This window comes from Adiantum capillus-veneris, chromosome 16 (assembly GCF_014529385.1).
Source record: "Adiantum capillus-veneris isolate H3 chromosome 16, ASM1452938v2, whole genome shotgun sequence".
Taxonomy (NCBI): domain Eukaryota; kingdom Viridiplantae; phylum Streptophyta; class Polypodiopsida; order Polypodiales; family Pteridaceae; genus Adiantum; species Adiantum capillus-veneris.
The window spans coordinates 95,181,118-95,207,993 of NC_140946.1; the positions used below are offsets into that span (position 1 = coordinate 95,181,118).

The 26,876-nt window shown below is 44.7% G+C and overlaps 1 protein-coding gene across 3 annotated transcripts in view; it reads right to left on the reverse strand.

Moving 5' to 3' along the window:
- LOC147439491 (uncharacterized) overlaps window positions 1-26,347 on the reverse strand; it is a 54,582-nt gene extending 28,235 nt beyond the window's left edge. The window contains exons 1-4 of one of the 3 annotated variants that reach the window (XM_086485324.1): window positions 26,131-26,347; window positions 25,085-25,272; window positions 3,622-3,758; window positions 3,304-3,376 (exon numbers count right to left, since the gene is read on the reverse strand). In XM_086485324.1, the coding sequence (XP_086341450.1) occupies window positions 3,304-3,376; window positions 3,622-3,758; window positions 25,085-25,124 (250 nt within the window). In that variant the 5' untranslated portion in view covers window positions 25,125-25,272; window positions 26,131-26,347. Of the gene's footprint in view, window positions 1-3,303; window positions 3,377-3,621; window positions 3,759-25,084; window positions 25,273-25,775; window positions 26,042-26,130 lie in introns of those variants that run through there. The other 2 variants (XM_086485326.1, XM_086485325.1) reach the window with 2 other exon arrangements.
- Window positions 26,348-26,876: the final 529 nt, after the last annotated feature.

Consider the following 26,876-nt stretch of genomic DNA (forward strand, 5'->3'; position numbering starts at 1 on the left):
GACATGGATCCCACTATTGTTATATGCTGATGATATTGTGTTGATTTCTGACTCCCCGGAGGATATGCAGCATCATTTAGATGCTTTGTACACATTTGCCCATGATAGTGGATTGTCCGTTAACCTGGGAAAACCAAGGTTATGGTGTTTAACACCACACCACAGTGGGTCAGGAGGTCAGCACCCATTTTTACATATGTCAAGAGATGGTGGAGTATACAGATGCATATACCTATCTTGGGGTATCTTCAGTGGACAGGTGTTTTCATTGAGGAGAGCAACAGAGACTAGATGACGAGAGCTTATGCAGTCTTGGGAAGATTGGAGAGATGTGTTCGCAGGTTCAATTTCATGAACCTCGAACAAAGTTGTGGCTTTTTGACACTCTAGCAGCTTCAGCTATGCTTTATTGGGGTTCAGATTTGGGGACCCTCAGTGGATCATCATGGAAGATCTGATAGCACTGATGGATGAGAGGCCTCTAGTCTCTATGATGTCTCGGCTAATTCGGGCTAAGGCCTCAGTGCCACATGAGATTATCCGAGCCGAGCTAGCTGCCCCCCCTCTTGTAGTTGAGACCTATGATGTCTCGGCTGATTCGGGCTAAGGCCTCAGTGCCACATGAGACTATTCGATCCGAGCTAGCTGCCCCCCCTCTTGTAGTTGAGACCCTTACTAGATCAATTTCCTTCATGCATAATTTATGGGACCTCCCCAGAGACAGATATGGTCGGCTAGCCCTTGAGTCATCCCAACAGCTAGCGGTACAGGGGGACACAGCATGCTGGCATGGGCAGATGACATCATGGTTTCAGTCACATGACTTCAGCATAGATAGATTGCCCCCATTCCAGTACTCCTTGGATGCACCCTCCTTTCTCTCACATGGACAGAAATCACTAGACTTATATGTCAAGATTTGATTCAACTAGAGACAAGAAGCACATTGATACAATCGGTACAAGAGTTGGGCACGAAGATGGCTTTCTATAGAGAGCTAGTTTAATTTGTCGCCATCGTATGGTTCTAGGAGTTTGATGTCGTGTTTTTTCTTGTTTCCAGCCTTAAGTCAAACAAAAGTTTGAGTTTTGAATTGTCTACATGAGGAATGAGATTTTAGAAGAAGATTTTTCCCCATACACTGATGAAGTTTAAGAGATTTGAATTGAAATCGCCTTGTCTAGACGTCTAATCCTTGAATCAATCTTAGCGGCAAGGGACGTCAGGGTAATCTGCAAAGACTATAGGAAAGTGACTTGTTGCCAATGTTGATGATCCAAGGCACGTTGAATAGCCAACAAAATTAAGGCCATATCTCGAGCTTCTACATGAGGATTCTCACTTGGGAAACGAATTGGGAGGCCGCCATGTTTAACTGTTCACAAAGACGTGGTGAATTTAAGGTTAAAAGTTATCCACCTTCAGATGTCTATCAAGCTAACGTGTTTCTGAACTAAATTATTTAGCTGCGGTAGTAAGGGTGATCCAAGGACCATAGGAGCTGCACCACGCAGCTCTATTCACATTTGGAGAGGCCATGCTCAAAGAATCGAAGGCTGGTATAGGAAAAAGTAACCAGTTGTGTGATGTCAAGAGAGCAAGAGAGATCACAATCAAAGGGTTTATGGCTTAATATGTACGCTGGCATGACTATGAGACTTTAAGCTACGCAAGCTGCGTAATTGCACTGAAATATTGCATCATCGGAAGGGTTTCCATCAGCTGATGAGGGGCAGTTTGGGCTGATGAAATCGTATTCTACTGCTGCATCGCTTATTTACTGGGGTGACTGCTGTTTTTTTGTGCTGTATAACAAGGGGGTCAATTTCTTTGCAAGGTATATCAACGGGGTCACGCCAAAGGCATATGGGGGTGCTGATTTGGCTGAGAAACTTGGCCCTTGAACCCGAGTATTGCCAAGTAATTTGCATGGCCCACTTACAAAAAAAGAGCGTAACTTTTAGTGCTCACTCAAAGCATTGGCAAGCGTTTTTAACTTTGTAAGGCTGTTAGGTGGCTGAGGGAGACGGCAGCCACCACGCTGGTCGAAAAGGCACAGGGGCAGGTGGCTGGTTGAATGCAACTCTTTTTGTGCTGCCTAAAAGTTGTGCCGAGGAGGTGCATCTTTTAGAGAAACAGCAGCAAGTGATCGAAGACATGTATTGATTCTAAAGTTTCCAGACATGGATAAGAAGAGGGCCTTTCTGATGCACAGGAGGACACTGAAAGCAGAAAAGATATATTTGGATGAGGATTTGACTTCGGCCCATGTGGCACACAAAAAGAAGCATATGTCCCACGTTCTCAAGCCAAGAAAAGAGGAAAAGTATGACATATACCTAGCCGGTAGAGTGATCATTGCTGACCTTAAAATTGCATCATGGTGTGCAGCCTATGAGACCTTAGAGATGAAAATCTGCAATTGTAATGGACAAGACTAGATGCAGATTACTTGGAGGACACGTTTAGGGGCTCAGATACTGCTAGATAAACGAGGGGCATATCCAAGTACCCAAAGTAGGTTGTCTAATGTTGCAGGTAAGCTGACAAAAGGAAAAACCAGAAGCAAAAAATGAACGGCATCAAACACGTTGCACATACAGGCTGTGCAAATGGCAAGATCAACTACATGCTATTTGAGCTCAAGTACATCGAGGTGGAACAAACAGCATTTGCAAACTCATTCAAGAATTGAAGTCCAGCAGACATGAACTTCCAGATTTCTCAATCTAAGCAAGTGGATTAACCAAGTGCATTGGCGAAACTACCTGCTCCAATTCATTTTCAAAACAGCTAAGCGTCTAAAATTGCAAACAGACACCCATGAGAACACACAGTGTGTCTAGAAACCATAAGATGAAGACAACACAAAGTCGAAGGCAGCCTACTAGAAGCTGCCAGAAGAAACAAGTGCACGTCAATGCTTAATCTGAACTGCCTTATTCGTTACTTACCTCAACCTCAGTTTAAATGAAGATAAATGGCCCAGTTTCACATGATGAAGGTGGTCAAAATTGGGCATCCTGCCCCGATCAACAAAGTTATTTTTATTGATGACCTAACTTGGCTCACCTAGCTGTCAACATTTCCAGCCGCCATCAGTACGTTACCTCCCCTACATTGCACTTGCTAAACTGTCTACGATTTCATTCCATACTCAATGAGCTTGTGTTTTACACAATTTATTAATGAAAGAAAAACAAGCAATGAGATGGGCATAAACTTGTAAATTTTAGCAACCTTGTGCACCAAATCAATGTGGATCAAGTTCAAACATATTGAGGTACTCGAGACAAAATGTACCTTGAGCGCTATTTGAGTCAATGAGCAAGTTGTCACATACTGGAAAAGATGAAGTAGGTTCCACTTCAAGCACCTAACAGAGATCAAAACTCGACATTTACAAAACCTGATTGGAAGTATCATTGCCAAGAGTTATTGTATGATGCTGCTTAGATGGATGTAGCACCTGAGGCTCATGTATGCAAAAGACCAACTCTCAAGATGATGCATATTCAATCATAGTTATACCCCAATGTATACTCAATAAGAACTGTGATAGTAAAAATTGAATTATTTATTTCAGCAAAACCTAGCAATAAAATGGGTTTCAACACTTACTTGATTTTTTTCAGATCCTCTCTCCGAGATATTTGAATCATGACTGTGATAAGAAACCTCTTCAACCAACGACTTAGGCTCCATCGCACGTTTGCGCTCATTAATTCTGGAGAGTTGATTGAGTATCTTGTACCTTTCTGAAAAGAGCAGTAAGTCAGCATCTAAACCTTCATCTTAACGCAACAACCCAAGACAATTTTATATCCTACTATCATATGCAAGAAGTTAGAACCATCCTCTAAAACCATAGAAGCATGTCTAGACACACTACAAATAACCACCCCACCCCCCGATGAGATAGAGAGCAGAGCGGCAAGCCAACAACAATTCCAAACAACCCAATGCCCACAAAGACCTAGGGAGCCCCCGATGCTCAAGCATACTCTGGACCATCTCAACAACAGTCCTTTTCTTTTGTTTCACAACTCCATTCTCTAAACATAAAGTCTTCACAAGCTTGCACTCATGCCATTGTCCACACAATACTTCACAAAAACATTGAAGTGGACTCATCACTATTGTCCACAAAAATTGACCTGAATTCTTATCTTCACTAATGGTGTCATGTGGGGCGGAAGTGTTTGGACTTAGCTCGGATCTAGTACTCCGCACAAATGCTGATACAATGATGCTAAATGATGAGATGTCGATGGGTACTTGATGCTACTGATGTTGGGTATTGCTGAGGTACAAAACAAGAAGTGGAGGGTATGCGTAGACTACAAACCTTTGAATGCGGCCACGAAACGGAACCACTACCCACTGCCATTCCAAGACAAGATACTAAATCAGGTAGCTGGTCATGAAAGGTATTCAATTATGGATCGTTTTTAAGGGTATTTTCAGATAGGGATTGCGCTTGATGACCAATTGAAGACCACATTCATCTCCCCATGGGGATGCTTTGCTTACAGCAGCAGGATGCCATTTGGGTTGGTTAATGCTTATGCTACCTTTCAGGATTGGATGAACAGGGTGTTTGGTCCTTACTTGGGTAGGTTTATCAGGGTGTTCATGGATGACGTTGGCTATTATAGCTCTAGAGCGGATCATTTGTCGAAGTTGCAGCTGTGTTTTCAAAGATTGGATGAAGAAGGAGGTCAATTGAATCCGAAGAAATGCAAGTTAGCGCAACCTTGAGCTTCACTATTGGGCCATGTGGTATCACAAAACGGGATCGAAGCGGATTCAAAAAAGGCTAAAGCTCTGATTCTCATGGAACCTCCCTCTAGTGCTCAAGGTTTGGCTTCATCTGTACATAAGTTGAAGTATCCATCAAGGTTCTTTTGGATGTTGTCCCAGTACGTATACCGTCTCCAAAAGAGAGCTCAGCAGGTGCATGGGTTCCAATGGGATGATGAAGCTCATGAAATGTTCGACAGGTCAAGGGATTCTTTGTCAGTTGCCTATAGTGTGTCCACCGGACCAAGAGGACTTCTTCTATATTGCTATGCCGGTAGGTATTGTGGCCATTGGGGCGGTGTTGTTGCAGAAAGTGGAAAGAAGCTACAAGCCGATTTATTTCAAGAGCAAGGTAATCAATCCAAGGTAAGCAACCTATACAGAAGCAAAGGTGGGTAATGGCTCTAGTCTTTGCTTGCAGGAAATTTAAGGTGTACCGTTGTCAGGAGTTTTTTGGAGCAAGGGATTGCGCATATGTACATATACATGCATGGTGCATCAAATAAAGGATTGCCCATTTTCCTTAGCCAGGTGGTTATGTGGGGCCCACATGTGTACACGTAGGACAGTGTGTACATAGTGCATCGATTTTCACTATCACCAGTACCAGTATGTTTTTTCTACAATAATGAGGAGTTTATAGCGCGTAAAAATTCTCGAGGAAGCTATCCGCGGGCCGACGACATGAGGTCAGCAGGTGCGTCAGATGGCATCTAGTGGCGTCAGGAGGGCGAACCAGGTCAATATTTGCACGCGGATGAGGACGGACACAACGTGGGTGTTTTCTTGTGAGAGTTATGCAAAAAGGTCATCATTAGGAACACTTTTTGGGGCCACTTCACGTGGTGGCGAGATGCATTATTGGAAAAAAGCTGAGTGCCAGGTGTGCGAATGATGCAAAAAGGTGACAACTATGCACTGCGAGGTCAGTTTTTGGCCTGTTCGGGGTCCGTTTGAGGTCATCTAAAAGGCCAAGGGTGCCCAAGTAATAAAGCTAAGTGTGGGAACTGAAAAAACAGAGAGAAGACCAGAAAAAACGTGGAGAAGAGAGGAGGAACAGCCGCAGGTGTGTTTTTGCTCATTTTGGAGCCTGTTTTGGCCGTAAACTGCTCATCCGATGTCGGATTTGAGCACTTTGACATTGTAGACTGGGGTTTTGGGCCGTTCCGGACGCGATGGCGCTGTCCATTTTGCCAAATTCCTCACTCTTTTCCTGCTGTTTTTCTGTGTAATCTTCTCCGGTGAGTGAAGCTTCTTCTCCAATTTGTGATTGTATCTGATATCTTTTACCCATATTATGTGAGCTGTTTGCCCCATTGGTGTTGGCCCAAGCTCATTTGTATCTAAACATCAGAAGTTCTCCTCTTTTGAGCTGAGTTTTTGTGTGTGTGTGTGTGTGTGTGTCTCTGTGTGGAGTGGGCAAGTGGATAGTCTCTCTCCTCTCACTCCAGAGGTGTGTTCCCTGTCTCGGCCAGGTGTGTTGTCTAAGCCGAGTGGTGCCCCATAGTGTGTGTGTGTATCTTCCCAAGAGTGTGTGTCGGGTCGTTATAGAGGCGCTGTGTGTGTTTTCATCCCGCTCACATTCTTTTGGCGCCCCCACGGAGCATCTTCTTCGAGTACCTTCTGCTTCGAGCTTCGAGCTTCGGGATTACCGGTTGCAGGTTGCAGATTACAGGTTACAGGTTGCAGATTACAGGTTACAGGTTACAGGGACAGAGACAGGTACAGGTACAAGTGATTCACACAGGTATAGGTAGCTGGAGTACAGTGATATACTAGCAGTGATGTCACTTGCAGTTGTTGTGGGAATGCATCACTTGGCACCTATTTGAGCGCATTGTCTGCTGGATTGTACGTTACTTGTGGAAACTGCCATTGTACGCATTTGTGGAGCCATACTTGGTTATATTTGGCAGTCCCAGCCATTTCTGAGACTTGGTCTGGAAGATAGTCATTTCTGAGACTTGACTATACGCGATTTGCATTAGCCTTCGTGTGAGGGTCGATAGCGTGAGGTTTTTATTAAGCTGGGGGATTCTCAAATGTGGAGATCCTTTCGGTGATACAGGTAGCTGGAGCACCCTTTTCGTGACCTCGCCATAGGCTATGTACTAGTGAGTCCTATTTGATGCTCGGGTTCTATTGTTGACAGTTTATGCATACATAGACAGTCTATATTTTGGGTTCCTACTGCTCTACTTCTGGGGAAACTCTGTCGAAATTTTCCCAAGTTATGATGGGTGGTTTTTTGGTATTTTGAGCCATTTATGCTGTTATGCTGCTGAAATTTGGGCAAAAATCAGAGGATAAGTCAGGTGTGCTTTCTTGGGAGCTTCATGGTTGGCTTTAATGGATGATCAAAATGGCCCTCAGTTCACTCCTTTTCATTTAACTCAAAGAATTCAGATTAATGTTCATGTGTCCAGGAAGATCTTTTTCCAGCAGCGCATAGTCTTTATGTTTGGGCCAAGAAGATTGAGAGAGATCCTGGAATGTCCTTTGCCTATTGTAATTCCAATGATCAACTATGAAAACTCATTTGATGTGCATGTGTTTGTCTTTATCTAAAGCTGAGCTCCATTGAAGTTTCTAGGGATTTGGTAGTGAAAAGTTTTGGGTTCTTGCACGTGTGTTCGAAGGGATTCTCAAAGCATCATAATTTGGGTAGCCATGGCTTTCTCTTATCCGGAGTTTCATGGAAGAAGTGATGAAGATGTGGAAGAATTTTTGGAAAAGATGGAGGTTGCCTACATTAGCAACCAGATTCATGACCCTACGCAAATGTTACGCCTTCTCCAAATTTGTTTGAAGAGTGATGCACGAGTTTGGTCTAAAGCATTTGAAGAGGAGTTGCGTGTGGATGATCCACCTATAAGGTTGAGTTGGGACAATCTACGACATGGGTTGGAAGTGGAGTTTGTGAAGATAGAAGATCCTGACAAGGTGTGGCAAGAAGTACAGGCTTTGGTGCAAAAGGAAGGTGAGCCAGTAGATGCGTACATACGTAAGTTTTCATTGGCATGGGAGCGAATGTGCAAAGCCTTAGCACCACAAGTACCCCCGCCTGACATGATGAAGAAGGACAGGTTCTTAGCTGGTCTTTGGGAGAATATACGTTGGAGAGTGGAGCTAAAGAAGCCTAGGACATATGAAGATGCACTAGAGGTAGCAAGGAACAAAGAGTGGAAGCTGAGGAAAATGAGCCAGTTAGGGGTGGAGTCTTTGCCCATGAGGTCTGAATTTCAGCCTATAGAGTCTTTACAAGGGCGCATGTCAGGGGTTCATCATGAACCAGTAGTTCCTGTTACTACTCAGGTTATGCCAGCAGTGGTCACTACAGCAGTGCAAGATGATGGGCTAAGGCAAGACATGAGGCAAATGGTAGATTTGATGAAGAATCTCAGCCTAAACATGCTAGGTCAAGTGGGAAATAATCAAGGTCGAGGAAGGTTTGCAAATCAGCCAGGAGGTGAAGAAAGGCCTAGGAATGGTGTTGGACAAAGCAATGGTAGGTTTTGGAGGCAGACGCTCACATGTTATAATTGTGGAGAGTTGGGTCACATCAGCCCGCAATGTGATAAGCCACCAAGGATGGGGGGAAGCATGTATCCATTGCCAAGACAGGTGCTAACTAGGTCAAATGATTATGGCATCGAAATTAAGGGAGACGAAGGAACCAGTGGACTGACCCAAGAGGAAAAGGGAAAGACAAAAGTGCTAAGTGTAGTCACCTTGGAGAAGGCATCAAAGCTAGAGGATACATTAGTGATGCCTATTGGGAAGAGGACCACAGAGGAAAAGGAAGGAAGAAGTGCCCCAGGTCCTAGTAAGAAGAAAGGAAAGAGCCATGAAGGCGAGGATGTCAAGGCCAAGAGGAAAAGGAGAGCTCGTCGAAAGTTTCATGTTTCAGATTTTCCACTAGGGGATGGACAATTAAGCTATGACTTGAGGGAGGATCTGACGAGCAGGAAGGCAGATGTTACTTTTGGGCAGCTTATAGAGATGGTGCCTAAGCTAAAGCGACAGTGGAAGAGGATGGTTAACCCAATGGAGAAAGAGCCAGAGAGAGGTTCAGTAAAGGTGTTGGCAATGGATGAGCTACCAGACATTTGTCCAATAGTAGATGTGTGGCATAAAAGAAAAAATTTGGGACAAGGTTATGTGGATGGTGGAGCCCAAATATGCGTCATAACACACTCATGCGTTGAGAAGATGGGTCTCACAGTGGCTGGGGTGTCAGGTTTTCGGATCAGATTGGCAAACCATCAAAAAGTAAAATGCTTGGGTGTTGTAAAGAGCTTAGAAGTGGAGGCATATGATGCAAAGACAGTGGTTGATTTTCATGTGATGCCGGCAGGGTTGGGAGCATATCCTATTATACTAGGCAGACCATGGTTACGTGCAGTGGGAGCTGTTCAAGATTGGCGACATGGTACGATTAGCCTCTATGGGAAGACAGGTACCAAGAAGCTTTATAATATGGACACAAGGAAACGATTAGAGGAGCTTTATGAAGATGAGGATGAGTCTAGTGATGAAGACTCTTCCACGGTGACAGATGAGGACAGTGATAGCACTACCAGCAATGATGAGGATGCTGATGTTGCATTTCTTTTGATGGACAAAGAAATCCAGGAGATTGGTTTAGTTGCATTTGCGAATGAGGTTGAAGATGAAAGTGAAGGGCCTTATGAAGTGATTGAAGGGCTGATGCAAACCAAGGTTGAGTTGTCAAAGAAGCAGGAATTAATGACGCAAATGATTAGTGGAGACCTCTCAGCTATGGAGAAGGATATATTTATTTTTGCATATGCTGGCTAGTTTTCCTGATTTGTTCATTACTTCATATGAAGAGATCAGAGGGTTCAAGGGTGAAGAGATGCATATAGAGCTGAAAGAAGGTGCTAAGCCAGTGCGGCAAAGGCTAAGAAGGATGGGTCAAGAGCAAATGGAAGCCTTGCGAGAAGAGGTGGACAAGTTGTTGAAGGCAGGGTTCATAGTCCCTGTGGAGACCACAGAATGGGTAAGTCCAGTAGTAGTCAGTCCAAAGAAGGATGGGAAGTGGAGAATTTGTGTAGATTTTAAACCCTTAAACGCAGCCACTAAGAAGAACCCATATCCTCTTCCATTCATCGATCAGATCTTGGATTCAGTGGCAGGTTATGAGAGGTACAGTGTGTGTGATGGTTTTTCAGGCTATTTTCAATTGAAGATTGCTCTTAAAGACCGCAGAAAGAATTGGGATTTGGAATTGCCTAGTGCATTATGGGCTTACCGTACTTCGGTGAAGACAGGTACAGGGTTTACTCCATTTCATTTGGTATATGGAAAGGAAGCACTATTGCCTGTGGAGGTAGAGTTGCCTGCGGTCAAGATGTTAGAGAAGTTGCTTGGGCCGCCTAGTGATGCATTCAAAGAGAGGCTCTTGCAGTTACAAGAGGTCCAGTTGGATAGGATGAGCGCATTGGAGCATTATGGGCAGATGCAGGATAAGGCTTTGACAAAGATAAATGAAAAGGTCAAAAGTAAGGGTATCAAGAAACATGACTTGGTTTTGCGCTACAACAGTAAGCTGGACAACACCTTCCAAAAGAAGTTTCAAATTAAGTGGGAAGGCCCTTTCAAGGTAGTAGAGTGTTTTCCAAATGGCACATATCAGCTGGCTAACCTGGATGGTGTTCTACATAAGTCAAGGGTAAATGGATTGCGTCTTAAATTGTATCATGCTAGATTGATGATGGTGGAGCAAGATGAGTTGTCGGTGGAGCAAGAACTGTTGGTGAAGGATGAGGAGACCTGTGATGCGGCGAGTCTCATATCTCTCTTTGCTGCTGCTGATCATGAATGATCTAGCAGGCTAGGGGATGGGCAAATTATGTCAGGAGTTTTTTGGAGCAAGGGATTGCGCATATCTACATATACATGCATGGTGCATCAAATAAAGGATTGCCCATTTTCCTTAGCCAGGTGGTTATGTGGGGCCCACATGTGTACACGTAGGACAGTGTGTACATAGTGCATCGATTTTCACTATCACCAGTACCAGTATGTTTTTTCTACAATAATGAGGAGTTTATAGCGCGTAAAAATTCTCGAGGAAGCTATCCGCGGGCCGACGACATGAGGTCAGCAGGTGCGTCAGATGGCATCTAGTGGCGTCAGGAGGGCGAACCAGGTCAATATTTGCACGCGGATGAGGACGGACACAACGTGGGTGTTTTCTTGTGAGAGTTATGCAAAAAGGTCATCATTAGGAACACTTTTTGGGGCCACTTCACGTGGTGGCGAGATGCATTATTGGAAAAAAGCTGAGTGCCAGGTGTGCGAATGATGCAAAAAGGTGACAACTATGCACTGCGAGGTCAGTTTTTGGCCTGTTCGAGGTCCGTTTGAGGTCATCTAAAAGGCCAAGGGTGCCCAAGTAATAAAGCTAAGTGTGGGAACTGAAAAAACAGAGAGAAGACCAGAAAAAACGTGGAGAAGAGAGGAGGAACAGCCGCAGGTGTGTTTTTGCTCATTTTGGAGCCTGTTTTGGCCGTAAACTGCTCATCCGATGTCGGATTTGAGCACTTTGACATTGTAGACTGGGGTTTTGGGCCGTTCCGGACGCGATGGCGCTATCCATTTTGCCAAATTCCTCACTCTTTTCCTGCTGTTTTTCTGTGTAATCTTCTCCGGTGAGTGAAGCTTCTTCTCCAATTTGTGATTGTATCTGGTATCTTTTACCCATATTATGTGAGCTGTTTGCCCCATTGGTGTTGGCCCAAGCTCATTTGTATCTAAACATCAGAAGTTCTCCTCTTTTGAGCTGAGTTTTTGTGTGTGTGTGTGTGTGTGTGTGTGTCTCTGTGTGGAGTGGGCAAGTGGATAGTCTCTCTCCTCTCACTCCAGAGGTGTGTTCCCTGTCTCGGCCAGGTGTGTTGTCTAAGCCGAGTGGTGCCCCATAGTGTGTGTGTGTATCTTCCCAAGAGTGTGTGTCGGGTCGTTATAGAGGCGCTGTGTGTGTTTTCATCCCGCTCACACCGTGTATCTCATTGTTCGTAAATTTTATGTGTTGACGGCTAACAATCTATTGCCTGAGGTGGTGTTGCATCTAAAGCCAGGGAAGCGGATTATGAAGTGGGTGATAGAGTTACAGGAGTTCGAGTTTAAATTCAAGGTCAACCATGCGAGTCGGTCTCATTTAGCAGACAATTTGGTCAACAAGGAGGATGAGTTACCAATCTATCCAAGGGTGATATGAGATGTAGCCAAGGAAGAGCCAGACTTGGTAGGGGCCTTTAACTTCTGGTTTGATGGTGCTTACAAGAGGGTGATACAAAAAGCTGGTGGAGGTGTCGTGATACAAGATCCACACGGCACTGTGGTTTTTTCGATGGCCTATGATTTGGAGAATGTCCACACCAACAACGAGGCAAAACACCTCACTTTGCATTTGAAGCAGTGCATGGAGTTCAGTATATCCACATTGAAAAGGTGATGATTTGTTGGTCATTAAGCAGCTGCTAGGTCAATGGCAAGTAAAAAGGAACTCTTTGAAGCATTGTTTTTATGATGCTAAAAAATTGTTGAAGTTTTTTAAAGAAGTTCAGTTCAAGCACATCGAGAGGGAACAGAATCAAGAGGCAGATCAGCTTGCAAGCAACAAGGTGCAAGTGCAGGTCACAGGTATATATGTAGCACCAGCCACTTATGCAAGTCAGGAAACCTTGAAGGAGATTGAAAACTTTCTAAGCACAGGTCAGTGTCCAGAAAACTTGTCCAAGTTACAACAGTGGTGCAGAAAGCTCGTAAGTTTACCTCGATAGGAGAGGACCTGATGGTTTATGGACGAGATGAAGTGTTGCGAAGAGTGTTGTATAAATAGGAGGTCGGGATGGTGTTGCGGCAATGCCATGATGTAAGGTGCAATGGATGTGAATGTTGAACTTTGCTCAAGATGAGTGCTCCGGACTGTGCTCAAGGATTCCTTTTACTTACAGAAGGGAGAGCCTTCCGTTCCTTTAGTGAGAGAGTGTAAATGATCACAAACAAAGTGGGTAAACACTGTGCATGAAAGTATAGAGAGAGAAGAATACGACACCATACAAGTTGTCAAACTCTCCTCTGAAGGCCCCACTCTCTATGGCGAGAGCGGTCTACTATTGATTGCACAAATATCTACAATGCAATGGACTTATCGACGATGTCGACGACGATGAGGACGACGACGAGACGGGCTGAAATCTGAAAACGCTAATGGCTGAAATCTGCAAATCTTTATCTGCTGAATTCTGACTCTATGTCGGTGAAGACGGCGATGACGGCGATGGGACGACGACGTGCTGAAAACGCAGATGCTGAAATCTGCGTTTTCCGGGCTGAATCTGCAAACTTCGATGGATCTGGCCGTGCGGCGAGGATCTGCTGCTGCGGGAAGGTGAGATCTGCGAGGTTTGGGGGCTATTCTACAGTGTCTATGCTGAAAACTGAAAACGCTGAGGCTATGGCTGAATCTATCGCCGCAATTCTGCAAAACGCTAGGATGTTCTGCAAATGCAAAAACGCTAGGGCTGATTTCTGACCTGCTGCAAAAACACTAGTGATCTACTGTGTCCTGCAATCGCCAAGTTGCTGCAAATGCCAAACGCTGGGCTGATCTGCAAAGCTGAAAACGATGGCTTGTTCTTTGGCTGAAGACACTAGATGATCATGCCGGGGAGTCTTGCTGAGAAGGTGCACTGCCGGATGTCTGGTCCCTGCTGCCTCTTCTGCCAAAAAGTGCTAGCGCTAGGGTTTCTTATATACCTGCTTGCCAGTGTTGGCCTACCCAGTTTCCCAACAAAAGTCACTTAAAAATAATAAGTGAAAATTGGCTAAATAGGGAAAATAGATCTATGCACTGTAAAAATGCTCCTGGTGGGTTCTAATGGAAATCTGATGATCATGTTGTGTGCAACCAGAGGATATGCATCTATTCTAAGTGTCTGGGCATGCACGGTCTGCGAACAGACTCACAAAAGTGCCAGAACACTTTCTAAGCTAGGCTGACTGAACTGGATTGAACCCTTGTCATGAAGTAGCTTGTCCACGTACACATAGGGTTAGATGTGCACGTGACACATGAAGAAAGTGGACATCAAGGTAAAGACCAAGTTTTGTTTTGAATTTTGCGAGCTGGTTTTTGGATGCCTTCAATAGTGTGAGATGTGCACTATTGGTGTGAAACCTGCCATGAATGTCAGACAATGGGAGAAAGAAGGTTGATAGCGGAATCACAAGCGGCTATCTTGGCCCAAAATGCTTTTGAAAAATGGGGCCTGTACGCCATTGGTCCACTCCCGAAGTCATCGATCGGGAAGTACATTGTGGTAGCCATCGACTACCTTACCAGGTGGGTAGAGGCGAAGGCTGTGAAAGAGGTAAATGCTACTGCGGTGGCTCAATTTGTCTTTGATAACCTTTGCTATCGTTTTGGGGTACCATGGGTACTCGTTTTTTTATAGGGCACAGGGCTTTAAAAGCAAACTGATGAAAGCTTTAATGGAGAAACTGGGCATCCAGCACCGGTTTTTGTCGCCATACCATCCTCAGTGCAAATGGACAAATTATAAAGATGCTAACTAAATATGTTTATAAGCAGGAAGCAAAATGGGAAGCGAATCTCGAAAAATGCTTATGGGCGTACAAGACCTCATACAAAGTAGCCATTAACTTCACTCTGTTTCAGTTGGTGTATGGAAAAGAAGCGGAGTTACCAATGCACACACATTTAGGTGCTTTAAGAGAGCATGGCAAATCGATGCCACACAACATTACAAGATCGGATTACCAACCTTGAGACCTTGTGGATGGATAGAGAAACAACAGCGGACTACTACACGAAGTAGCAGGAGAAGCTATGAAGAACACTCTTACTATGTGTGTTTATTCATAACTGAACTTAGATAAAAACTGAAACTGAACTAGAACTAGAGAATCGAGATAAAGACTCAAGAGACTGAACGTGTGTTGATTGATTGTTGATTGATTGAAATGTGTTACAAGGGTGTTCTTATATAGAAACTGAAGAGACACGATGAAAAGACATGACCATAGGTCAAGAGACATAACTCTGGGCCAATAGTCATGTCCCTCTGTTGTTGAGTCGTGACCCTTCGGCGTAAAGGTGCAACCATTCACTGAAGAGGTATGGCTATTCGCCGAACAGGTGCGACTCTTGAACGAAGAGATGCATCCTTTGGAGCATCAGGGTCTCGGATCTAGTGCATCTTTGTATCTGCAAAAGAATCAAGCAAAGAAGGTAATACAAAGACAAAGAATACGTCACAATCAATGACATTCCCTCCCATTTAAAATGAGAGCCTGTGTCAAAGAAATGACTTCTAATGTTGATAGAACTCTAGAAAAGCATTGAATCTCCGAAAATCTTCAGTCTTTGAGTTATCTGGAACCTTGGTCTTGAACCTTTGCTTCTTGCGAAACCTTTTTGCTTTGACTGCTAAATCCCATGTCATTGCATCGTTCAAATACCTTTTTAAGGAATCTGGCATAATCAGGTTGACTTCAACGAGAGATTGATCTTCAAAATCCTTCACGTGATGTAAGGCTTCTGGTTCAAAATCTTCCAATAACTGTGAAATATTTTGTGAAGGGCAAATCTTCTCAAGACATTCTTCAGAGAGGGTAACTTCTTCTTTACAAATCACTAGAGAGGGTTTTGGATTGAGACTGTAATCATCTTCCAATAATGAATCCCAAAATTCTTCAGAATCGTCTTCAGAAACTGCCACTTTATGACTTGCAATTGGCATATCATCACCCAGCAAGGAATCAACGAAAGCATAATCATCTTCTGACTCAGAATCTGCACCTATGTCCTTATCTTTGTCTCGTAACGAAGTATCACTTGGAAAAACTTCTTGCTTGAAATCATCTGTCTTCCTCAATTAATTCAAGAGAAGTTAATGAATTCAAAAATTCGTCAATAATAATTTTTGCATCCCCATCGGAAATCATATTCACTTCTTACTTCACTGTATCATACTATTTGACTTGTACACGTGAGGCTTGAATCACTTGTTCCGCATGATAAAGCTCGTGTAAAATCAGTTCACGTCCATTTTTGAACAAATTGATAGTATGTCCTCGAAAGCTAATTGCCGGATCATATTGGAATAGCCAATGCTGACCAAGAATCATGTCATAGTAAGATAAAGGCATGACTTCAAATTCCAATTGATCTGCATAATTTTGAATATCGAACTGCAACTGTCGAACTGTCTTATCACAAGTTAAAATTGATCCATCTGCTGACTCCACATCGTATAAATGAGATGTCTTCTGAGTTTGTAAACCAAGCTATCGAACTCATAGTTACCCGGAACGGGAGATCGAAACAGGGAACGAGGAACGGCAACATGCATGAAATGTCATTCCCTGTTTTAGATACTCACGTTTGAAACACGAAACGGGGATCCGGAACGGAAAATTGGGATCGGAACGGGGAACGGGGACCTGAAAATGGCCACTCCCTGTAACTATGGTCAAACTATCTGAGTGCTGACGAAGTTATCAGAGCATCCGCTATCCACCAAAACATTGATGGAACAACCATTAAGAGTTCCAAGAAGGCTCAAAACTTGCTTTGAAAAAGGCTCCAAAACTGAAGAACCACACTGAGCATGCTTCATAAGAATAGTCGTATCCTCTGAGACACAAATTGTATTGACCACAGATTTTCCTTTATCTTTAGCAAAAGCTCGTTGCTCGGAATTTGATCATGTTTCCGTGTTGAAATTTATTTTCAAATTAGACAGATTTGGTCACCACCACAAATTGTACATAATCCATCCTTCTTGAAGTCGAAGAGGTATTTGACGAAGAGCCTTGCTGAGTATTAGAACGCCGATCTTGAGAAAAATCACGTCCTTTACCGCGATCAAGTGGAGCATTTGAAGAAAATCTGCTTTGAGATTGTCGATCTTGAGAATAGAACCTTGAAGTTGAATAAGGTGTTGTGGCTTGCTGTCTGAATTGAGATTGTTGCCGCTGACTTTGGCTATAGCTTTCTCTGCGATCGCGCTGTGAAAAGCGGACGCTTTTTGAAGATCTATCACTAGGAAAAAAGTTCCTTGTAGGGCGCCGATTATCGCCAAGACTCTCCACATAGGCAATTGCAGCATCCAAGGTGGTAGGGTTGTATTTGTGCACATCGTCCTTCAGGGTTGGTTCCAGCCCGTCAATGTAACTGTGTAGTTTATCAGAGGGGCTGCGATTCTCTATCTCCAGAGTTAGTCTCTGAAACTTTGTGATATACACGGTCAAAGAGCCAGTCTGGCTCAGGCGGCAAAGAGAGGACCGGGCATGAAAAATCCGCATTCGTAGGTTCGAACGCCTTGCGAATAGCGCGCCGGAATTTATCCCAAGAAGGTGTGTGTTTACCATCAGCAACCCGTCGTTGCCACCAAAGAAATGATGTGTCCTTGAGCAGAGAACTTGCAAGTGCAACTTTTTTACGCTCTATTAAATGGACAAGTAGACCTCCATTTTGAATAGCCATTTGCCCAGTACGCGCTTGTCGCGGCCACCATTATAAAGCTCAGGCAGTTTAACATTCAGTTTTTTCTTCTATGCAGCATTAAAAATTTTATAAAGCAATTGAAGTTCGCGATTGTCTACCTCATCAGTTGGATCTCGTTCGTTTTGTTCCTGCACTGAAGCTTCAGAAGAAGGTGGTTGAGAAGCAACATTAGTCGTCCGAGAAGTTGTAGGACGATTTCGTAAAGTGTTTTGCGTTTGCATATGCTCTAGGCGAGTGTTGATTGAGGCGAGGCTTGTGGAAAGTGTCGCTATCTGCTCCTTAATAAGAGTGGAGGCATCATCTAATTGACCTTCTCCATCCTGAGAAGTCAACATGGTTACGCCTCAAAGGGAACTCGAACAGGTACAAGAGCAGGGTTACTTCGGGGATGGGAAGTATCTGGAATAACGATCACCTCCTGTATAATTTGTTGGCAAAATCTGCACCGGAACTACATCTATGTACGAGCGGAAAGGGATGGGCACACTAAAAACTTCGTCGGCCATGGGGTACACACAGAGCCAGCGCCAGAGGGTGAGGGTGAGGGTGAGGGTGAGGGTGAGGGAGAGGGAGAGGGAGAGGGAGAGAGACCAAGGTGAAAAATCTGGAATCGCTCACTAGCTGGCATTTTTATTTTATGTTACGTAAGGTAGAAGCCAATGCTCAAGTTTTGTTTAAACGTTGGCTGATCATACGCTGCTAAGTATTACCAAGGGGGTGTTTTCACATGGGATTTTTAATGGGGGGCTGGCCAATCACTTGGAGTCATCAAAAGGGGGTAAATTAAAAAGGCCTTGCGCTGCTATTGTTTAACGTAAAACCTCCAACAAAAAATTAATGAGCGCAACCAACGATCAACTCACGCACGCTCAAGAGTCAAACGCTTGGAGAAAGAGGTGCGCTCCTGTGGAAAGGATGCGATGCTGGTGAAGAGATGTCGTTGCACACTTGAAGGGTTGCGATCCTTGTGAAGAGGTGCCATGTGAAAAGATGCGGGCACACACGGGACACTACCGCTAGAAGGGGTTTGGTGATTCAACCCAACGATTCAGCTCTACGATTCTTCTTCTTAACCCAACGATTGAGAGAAGAGTGCGAGCAAGGGAGAAGAATGGGGGGAGCACTTGAGGAAGTAGTGGCAGCCTGTTGTCTCATACATCAATGCTATAATATGGTTAGTAGTAGTAAGTAATAAACAGATACCAATATTACCTCATACCGTAGGGAGAAAAATTGCATGCTCTGATACCACTATGAAGAACACTCTTACTATGCGTGTTTCTTCATAACTGAACTTGGATAAAAACTGAAACTGAACTAGAACTAGAGAATCGAGACAAAGACTCAAGAGACTGAATGTGTGTTGATTGATTGAAATGTGTTACAAGGGTGTTCTTATATAGAAACTGAAGAGACATGATGAAAAGACATGACCATAGGTCAAGAGAGATGACTCTAGGCCAATAGTCGTGTCCCTCTGCTGTAGAGTCGTGACCCTTCGGCGTAAAGGTGCAGCCATTCGCTGAAGAGGCATGGCTATTCGCCGCGAAGGTCCAACTCTTGGGCGAAGAGACGAATCCTTTGGAGAATCGAGGTCTCGGATCTGGTGCATCTTTGTATTTGCAAAAGAATCAAGCGAAAAAGGTAATACAAAGACAAAGAATACGTCACAATCGTGACAGAAGTGGATTGCAAAATTCAACCAGAGTTTGCCAGACAAGAAGATAGAAGAAGGAGATTTGGTCATGAAGTATTAGAGTTATTTGGACTTCACCTGCCAGAAAAAATTTCAAGAAGTGGACAGGTTCGTACAAGGTGCAAAAAGCTTTCCCAAACAGAACCTATCAGTTGGTGCGGACAAATGGTAAGCTACTTAGAAGCCAGGTGAACGGGTTGCAACTTAAGTTGTACTTCGACAGGAGTTTGGTATCGGATGTGAACCAAATTATAACTAGGGGGGTTGGGCACCCCACCTAGACAGGATTGGGTGTAATGGACATGCAGTTTTGTATATATTGTATATATGGTCGTGCTTTTCTCAACGTCTTTAAGTGCTAGCATAGTCTTGTAGGGTTCAAGTTCAATAAAGCTCTTTTTGGTTGAACATAAATGTTCAACAAGGGGGTGGACAATGATGTTACAAGCAAAGCTTGTTTTATGTTCAACAGGGGGGTGGACAATGCTGATACAAGCAAAGCTTGTCTGTACACAAAGGGTTGCTATGCAAAGCTGGAGATGTTGGTAAGTGCAAGGGTCAGAGATGAAGCAGGTACATGAGGCCTAGGCAAGCAAGGTGCAGTTGAAATGTATGCTTGATGTGGTTTCTTAGGCCAAAGGGGTCCCATAAAGGGCCAATGCGGATTGTAGATCCAAGTGTTTGAAGTGTTGGAATTGTGCTCTGGAATGAAGTGTTCGAGATGCTCTAGAAGCTGGTCCAAATAGCTCCTCAAATGGGGCTATAGTTTACAAGTTATGGCTGTCCAAAGACAAAGGCATTGCAACTCTGAGACGGACAAGGCAGATGGAGACGAGTGGTCAAAGCCGGTTTCAGTGGATAGATGCGAAGTGCTTGGATTATGGCCTGTCTGTCTTTTCAGATCGGCAAACTGAGTCCTGGATGCCAAGTTACGAAGCTTTGAAGTTTTCAAGGGGACCAGTTCTTGGCAACTTTGATTGCTTTGGAGAAAGAGCCATCTAGTGATTTTTGAAGCTCGACGGGATTCTAGGATGTGGTATGCAATGTGTGACGTTAGCAAGAAGTGATAGCTTGTCAATCGGGTGCCTGGACGATGAGATATGGCCAGTTGAGTTTCGACGACCATGGCGACCGTAGGTGATCTGATGTTTTTTTGGCCAAGTTGGGGCGCTCGCTTTGAGGCCATGCAAAGATCGGAATGGGTCGGGATCGGCACGGATTGAAGCAAGGAATCGGGTCTACAGGTGTGAATTTACGGCTCGGCAATCGGCTTTGCGAGCAATCAATGGCAGGCAATGCAAGCTGGGGGAAAAAGTTGACTTTTTTTTAGAATTTTTTGGGGGGAGTTTGAGGATCTTGAGGGCTAGTCCATGGGCGGCTGTCACTTGGCCAACAATGGTCCCATATGCACTATGAGCAGGGCCAGATGCGGGCTATAAGGCTTGGGACGGACACACTCCTTGGACAACACGAGAGAGAGAGAGGGGATGTAAGGTGCAGCGGAAGTGAATGTTGAACTTTGCTCAAGATGAGTGCTCCGTACTGTGCTCAAGAATTCCTTTTTCTTACGGAAGGCTTAGTGAGAGAGTGCAATGGACACAAACAAAGTGGATAAACACTGTGAATGAAGGTGCTGAGACTGAGAGATAGAGAGAGAAGAATACGACACCAGAACATTGTCAAACCCTCCTCCAAGGGCCCCTCTCTCGATGGCGAGAGAGGTCTATGCTATTGATTGCACCATGTGGTACAAGATGCTGATGCAAATCTAAGTGATGCTATGTCGAGGCCGACGGTGGTGCCGACGATGACGAAACTAGGGCTGAAAACTGAATGCTTTGAAATGCTTTGGGAATCTACAACTGTTGACGATGACGGGCTGATCTGCTAAGGCTATGCAAAGACGTCGGAGATATAGGGTACTTCGCGATGTTGATGATGCGGCAAGGGACTGCAACAAGGCAAATCGCTGGACTTCTTGAGGGCTGAATATTGAGGCTGAATCTGCAATCGCCAGGGGATCTGCAGTACACAAAAACGCTGGGCTGAGGTTGCTTGGAAAACGCTGATCTCCTGCGAGACTGAAGTCGCTGTCTTGCTGTCTACAAAAACGCCGCCATGCTGTCTTTGAAAACGCTACCATGCAGGGGCTGAAATCGCTGTGGTGTAATGCTGAAAAATGCTGTTATAATGTCTGTAAAAACGCTGTCCAAGGGGCTGAAATCGCTGACTGATGTCTAAGGGAAAACGCTGATGGTTCATGCTGAAATTGCCGAGTCTTCAAGGCTGGAAATGCTGACCTGCAGACTTCACAAACGCTGGACTAGGGTGCTGAAAAACGCCAGGTCTATGGGGGTGGTTCTTGCTTGAGAGGGTGCTCCAGAGGGCCTGCTGCACTGGGTGCCCGTTGTTCTCCTTCCTCCTGCCAGAAATGCTAGTGCTAGGGTTTCCTTATATATTAACTTAGTCATCTTGCCCTACACAGTTCCCAACAAAAGTCACTTAAATTAATAAGTGAAAAATGCCAAAAATAGGGAAAATAGGTTTTGTGCATTGGAAAATGCTCCTAATGGATTCTGATGGTAATGCTGATGATCATGCTGTGTGCAACCAGAGGATATGCATCTAATCTAAGTGTCTGGACATGCAAGGTCTGCGAACAGACTCACAAAAGTGCCAGATCACTTCCTATTCTAGACTGACTTGACTGAACTGAATCCATGTCATGAAGTAGCTTGTCCACGTACACATAGGTTAGATGTGCACGTGACACGGGAGCTCTCTTGGCTATGGCGTCAAGAGCCGCCGACGTTCTCTGCGCACGCGTGGGGGCGGCTGTGGTGAGTCGCGACGTCTGACGATAGTTTTGGTGGCCTTTGCCGTTGACGACGCCCACAGGCGGGTGATGACATGGCAGATCCTGCCCAGAGTGGATTCCCACACCCACAAGGGCACCAATCTTTTGAAGGGAGACCTAGGGGGCAGCGACTCAGAGGAAATATTGAGAGAATTGGATGTCAATGATATGGGATTGGTCAGGTGTTGAGCACAAAGAGGGGGAGCGCTAGGATATGCCCATTCCGATCTTCCCTTGCCACACCGGCTTAGCCTCCTCTGCCTTGCCAGTCCTCTTCCTCTTCATATCAGCAGATTTCAACCATTAACCCCTGCTGTTTTCTCTGTTTTCAGCCCACCAGGGGTTGTGATATTGATTCCCCGCCCTCCCTAGACCACTGCACCGCTCCGGACCCTACCAGGAGCGTACAAGCACGCTGAAAATCGTTGGACAGCAGCGTTTTGATCACCTCGCAGTTGCGTTTTTTGGGTGGACAGCAGAAACAGGCTTGTGTTTTTTCCAGAGGATGAAGTTACCTCCTGCCAGGACACCATCTGGTGGTGGTTCGTGCGGTCTCTCAGTGACTGCTGCAGTACATGGTAGCTTCGACATCGGCTTGATCAACTACAGGCGTACGATCCTGGGGAGATCCATTCATTCCAGCCATCATTCGGCGGTTGCACACTCCAAAGGGGGGTGGTGACTTGTGGTTTGCTATGGACACACCTATGCACTCATCAGAGGAGTTCACACGAGATATGGCCATGCTCATGGCATATGGGATTCCGACATTCCTAGAGAGGACACCACCATCTTGGGTGGACAGACACTTACCACTTGACCTGGACACGTCAGATCATTTGCTTACACAAGAGCATCTACATGGACTCAGGGAGAGGATCTTGGATCTCTTCTTGGACACGTTCATTGCTTGGATCTACAAACTGGAGTGGGACTTCAGTGCTTTGGACTCTCTTGGAGAGTTTACCCGTGAGATGCAAGTGATCAGGCAATATTACGCGACTACATCCAAAGTCACCCGGAGCTTGGCTTGGATGGTAGTGCAATTGCTCTTCTACACTCCTGATCATTTGGATTGTTACCTTCAGAGTTGCTAACACTCACCCTCGGTAACCTTACGGCAAGCCACTCCCAGCCAAGGCTCATTTTTGAATGGTGACCGTAATCATCCATTTGAAGGATAACTTTTTACCTATCCTTCATTAAGCTATATTTAGGCAAAAATTAGAAGGGCTACTCAAAGATTTTTCAATATTCTATCCTTCTTTTGCAGGGTAAATTTTTGCCCTTCACTGAAGGATAAAAGTGCTTCCGAAGGGCGTCGAAGCCTTCAAAAATTAGGCTTGCTCCCAGCTCATTTACATTGAGAGCCACACCTAGATGCGGTTTGGTGGCGTTGGCGTGGATTCTGTTTTGGTTGACACCGGAGGATTGGAGACATGAGACACAAGCAAGACGGCACAGACAGATTGGTCAGTCCTTTCCTCTTCTCAGAAGATCTTCACATAGCAGACTGCTAAGTCTGGCTTCCCTTCTTCATACAGGATGATTACGGTGCAGACAGCTTGGTCTGGCCACACCTCTTCTCAGAAGCCCTTCACAGTGCAGACTGTTGAGTCCGGTTGTCCCCTCATCTTGGATTACCCTACCTACTGACAGGACACCATACGGTGGTGATCCGTGCGGTCTCCCGATGACTGCTGCAGCTTACGGTTGCTTCTACAGTGCAGACTCTTTAGTCTGGCTTCCCTTGTTTCGGAGGACGCTTACGGTGCAGATTGCTACATCTGGCCTTCCTGGAGTTTTACACAGCTTAGCCACCTGGCCACACTGGGTTGCAGGTTCATGCATTGACAGGCTTCCGATCATTCTCATGACGATTCTTGGGCTTCTCCATTTTCTCCAAACGGTTTGACTACAAACACCATAGATCCTATTGGGCAGGACACTTGCACGCGTATTGGCACTCTTTTCACGACAAGAAGTTGTTTCCACACTCAGTTCGGGACCTTCAGGCAATATCTTCACCTTGTATCGACGGAGTACAACAGTTTGCTACAATGCTCAAGACAGCACTTTACCATGGAGATTTCTTAGCGATCGGGACACCCCAGACTGCTGCTACACTCGCGGAGTTCGGCGGAGTATTGTCCTTCAGTGGACATTGCAGTAGAAATTGTCATCATTTGCCTCACATCTTCGGCTTCATGCGGTTTGTTCAGCATCAGGTGCTGAGAGGGGGTGTTAGATTTACACCACTCTGCTGCTTCACAGGTCTAGGGCATACATGTACAGTTAGTATGTCTCCGGGCTGGCCACCCATAGTCTATAGAGCCAAAGACAGAGTTACATCACATTTGTCATTGTCCGGAATACAATGAAATACGAGGCCGCTTTCAGAGAGGGCTTTGGACCCTTGGCTAGAGTCATGAGATATCCGGATAAGAGTTGTTTTTGCTTAAGCTGTGCAAACACAAGGAGAGTATCTTGAGGAGATCAGGCAGTGGGAGACATTCACAAAGGGAGATCACTGACTTCTTTAGAGCAGGGACTCGGCAGTTAGATGAGCAAGCATCACAACAGACTTTAGAGCCCACCTATACCAAAGGTATCTTATTTGGCAGAGCCATTGAGCCATAGAGCTCACGAAAGCTAGACACCCACGTCTATGACGCCAACCATGACGTCGACAGAGGCTCCATCAGAGGATCATGACTATTCGAGCACAACATGGGAGATGCCCGGTACGACTATTTACAGAGGCAAACATTGACGATGCTCTTCAACGACCGATGTAATACTTTCTTGGACAACGCCCAATGTCGGGCATCCTCAGGCATTGATAATGATGATGATGAGTTTAGTTTTTCATTTTACTTTATTTTATTTTGCACACAGACATTGTATTAGATCTCTCTCTCTCTCTCTCTCTCTCTCTCTCTCTCTCTCTCTCTCTCTCTCTCTCTCTCTCTGTGAATACTTTCTTACAACGTTAAAATACTCTCCTTCCTGGGTGAGTGTGCGCGCTAATAAAAAGAGGAAAATGGTATAACCTTTCTATCACCCAAGTGTGGTAGATTGGCTAATACTCTTCTTCTTCTTCTTCTTCCTCTCTCTCTCTCTCTCTCTCTCTCTCTCTCTCTCTCTCTCTCTCTCAATAAATTACCTTGCACACCTAGATGGCGCCATTTTCTGATGCTCACCATTTCACAGATAATGCCCTTCCCAACAACCAATGTATCGTACTATTGCAATGATAGTGAAAATTTTGGGTTGATTCTTGCAACTATCACTGAAATAGTTTGAAGCCCTGCTACTGAAGGTCCTCTTTACACTAAATGCCCGGTATGTAAGCTGCAAAGAAAGAGCACAGTCCTTTATGAGCTGTTAACAATGAACACGACCAATTTTGCACAAAGAATTGAATGAGCATAAAACAATCTGTGGAACGTGAAGAGAAGCATGGCTTGCACATTGTATACCAAGAAATGTGAGGTAATCCTTAATCACGACCTCAAATATCACTCTATTGACATCAAGGGGGAAAAGAAGGGAGCTGAAAACTTGATTCTGAGGGAAACAAGCCCAATCAAAAGACATAAGGATCAGCAGGTGTAACAACTACCAACTTACGGAGCAGGTTTTTTGAGTCAAAAAGCAAGGCAGTCAGTGTCTGCAATGCAAATGTACGAGAGGGAAGAAGCGAGCCACCATATAAAACATGTCCAGAACATGTGAAGCAGACTTGGTCTTTTATTGTGTGCAAGCTGGATCTTATTGTCATCTCCGACTCGCAATGGCAAAACCCTCACAAAAAAAAAAATTAGTGACTAACCAAAAAACCCGCCAAAAAATACCTCGAGAGAACATTGTCAAAATCTGAAGAAGATAAACACTGATAGAGAAATTGAGAGCTAGAAAAAGGCAGTAAACCAACTGCAGAAAGGTTCGCCACATGCTCAAAAAGGCAGCAAAATCTGTCAGAGACCTACTGAGGTAAGCTTGTCAAAACACAGGTCCATAAATGTAGAATACCCTTTAGCAAAGCCTAAGCAGGAGGTTGCGTGTCCATGCACGCGCGCGCGCGTGTGTGTGTGTGTGTGTGTGTGTTTTTTTTTTTTTTTTTTTTTTTGGGGGGGGGGGGGGGGGGGGGGCGCTGGGCGCGTGTGTGTACTCGTTTTGCTAGACAATTAGTACATAGAGGAATCAGACCTGTGAGCTGCTCAGCTTGGAACGCTTCCAGAGTCTCGGAGTCTCTTTCTCTGCTGAAGAAGCTGCTGATCTTCGTCCCACCCGCCAAAAGAGCAAATGCTCGCCACCTACGAGACAGAGTGGCACACGAAGCAAATTTTGTACTCACTTTGGCCAACCCTATACGCCATAAGCGGCTGACTTTTAAGCATGGAAGAAAATGCTGTGCACCCCTCGTGACCAAATGAGTTAACGCCTTGCCAAAATAATAGAACACCAACAACGGTTGCCACTTTTTGCTTCACCTTGAAAACAAGATTCTATTATCAAGATCCTATTGCTACAAGGGTAGAGATTCAATTTATGGCGCTTGTCATCTATCACAGGGATGGACAAAGTGGGTTTAAGAACTTGTGAAAAGAAAATTAACATGGATGACTATTAGATGAGACATATTCCACATGTTTAGAGTATGGTTCTCATGGACTATGACATTGGCATCATTTTTGTACACGTGTCACGATGGGTCCTAGGTGCCAATCACTCTCGTTCTATGAAGATTATTAAAGCACTCTCTTTTTAGACAATTACATGGTCAATGTTGTCTAAAGATAAGAAAGTACGACAACATTGTGGTTGTAGAGTAGCAATACACATTTTAATTATAAGAGCATCCCACTTAAGAAGTATTTATGTTACGAGCATTTTGATTTTCTTTTTACATTTCCTTAATCTACATGGCTATTTGTGAAGATTGTATTTTACTA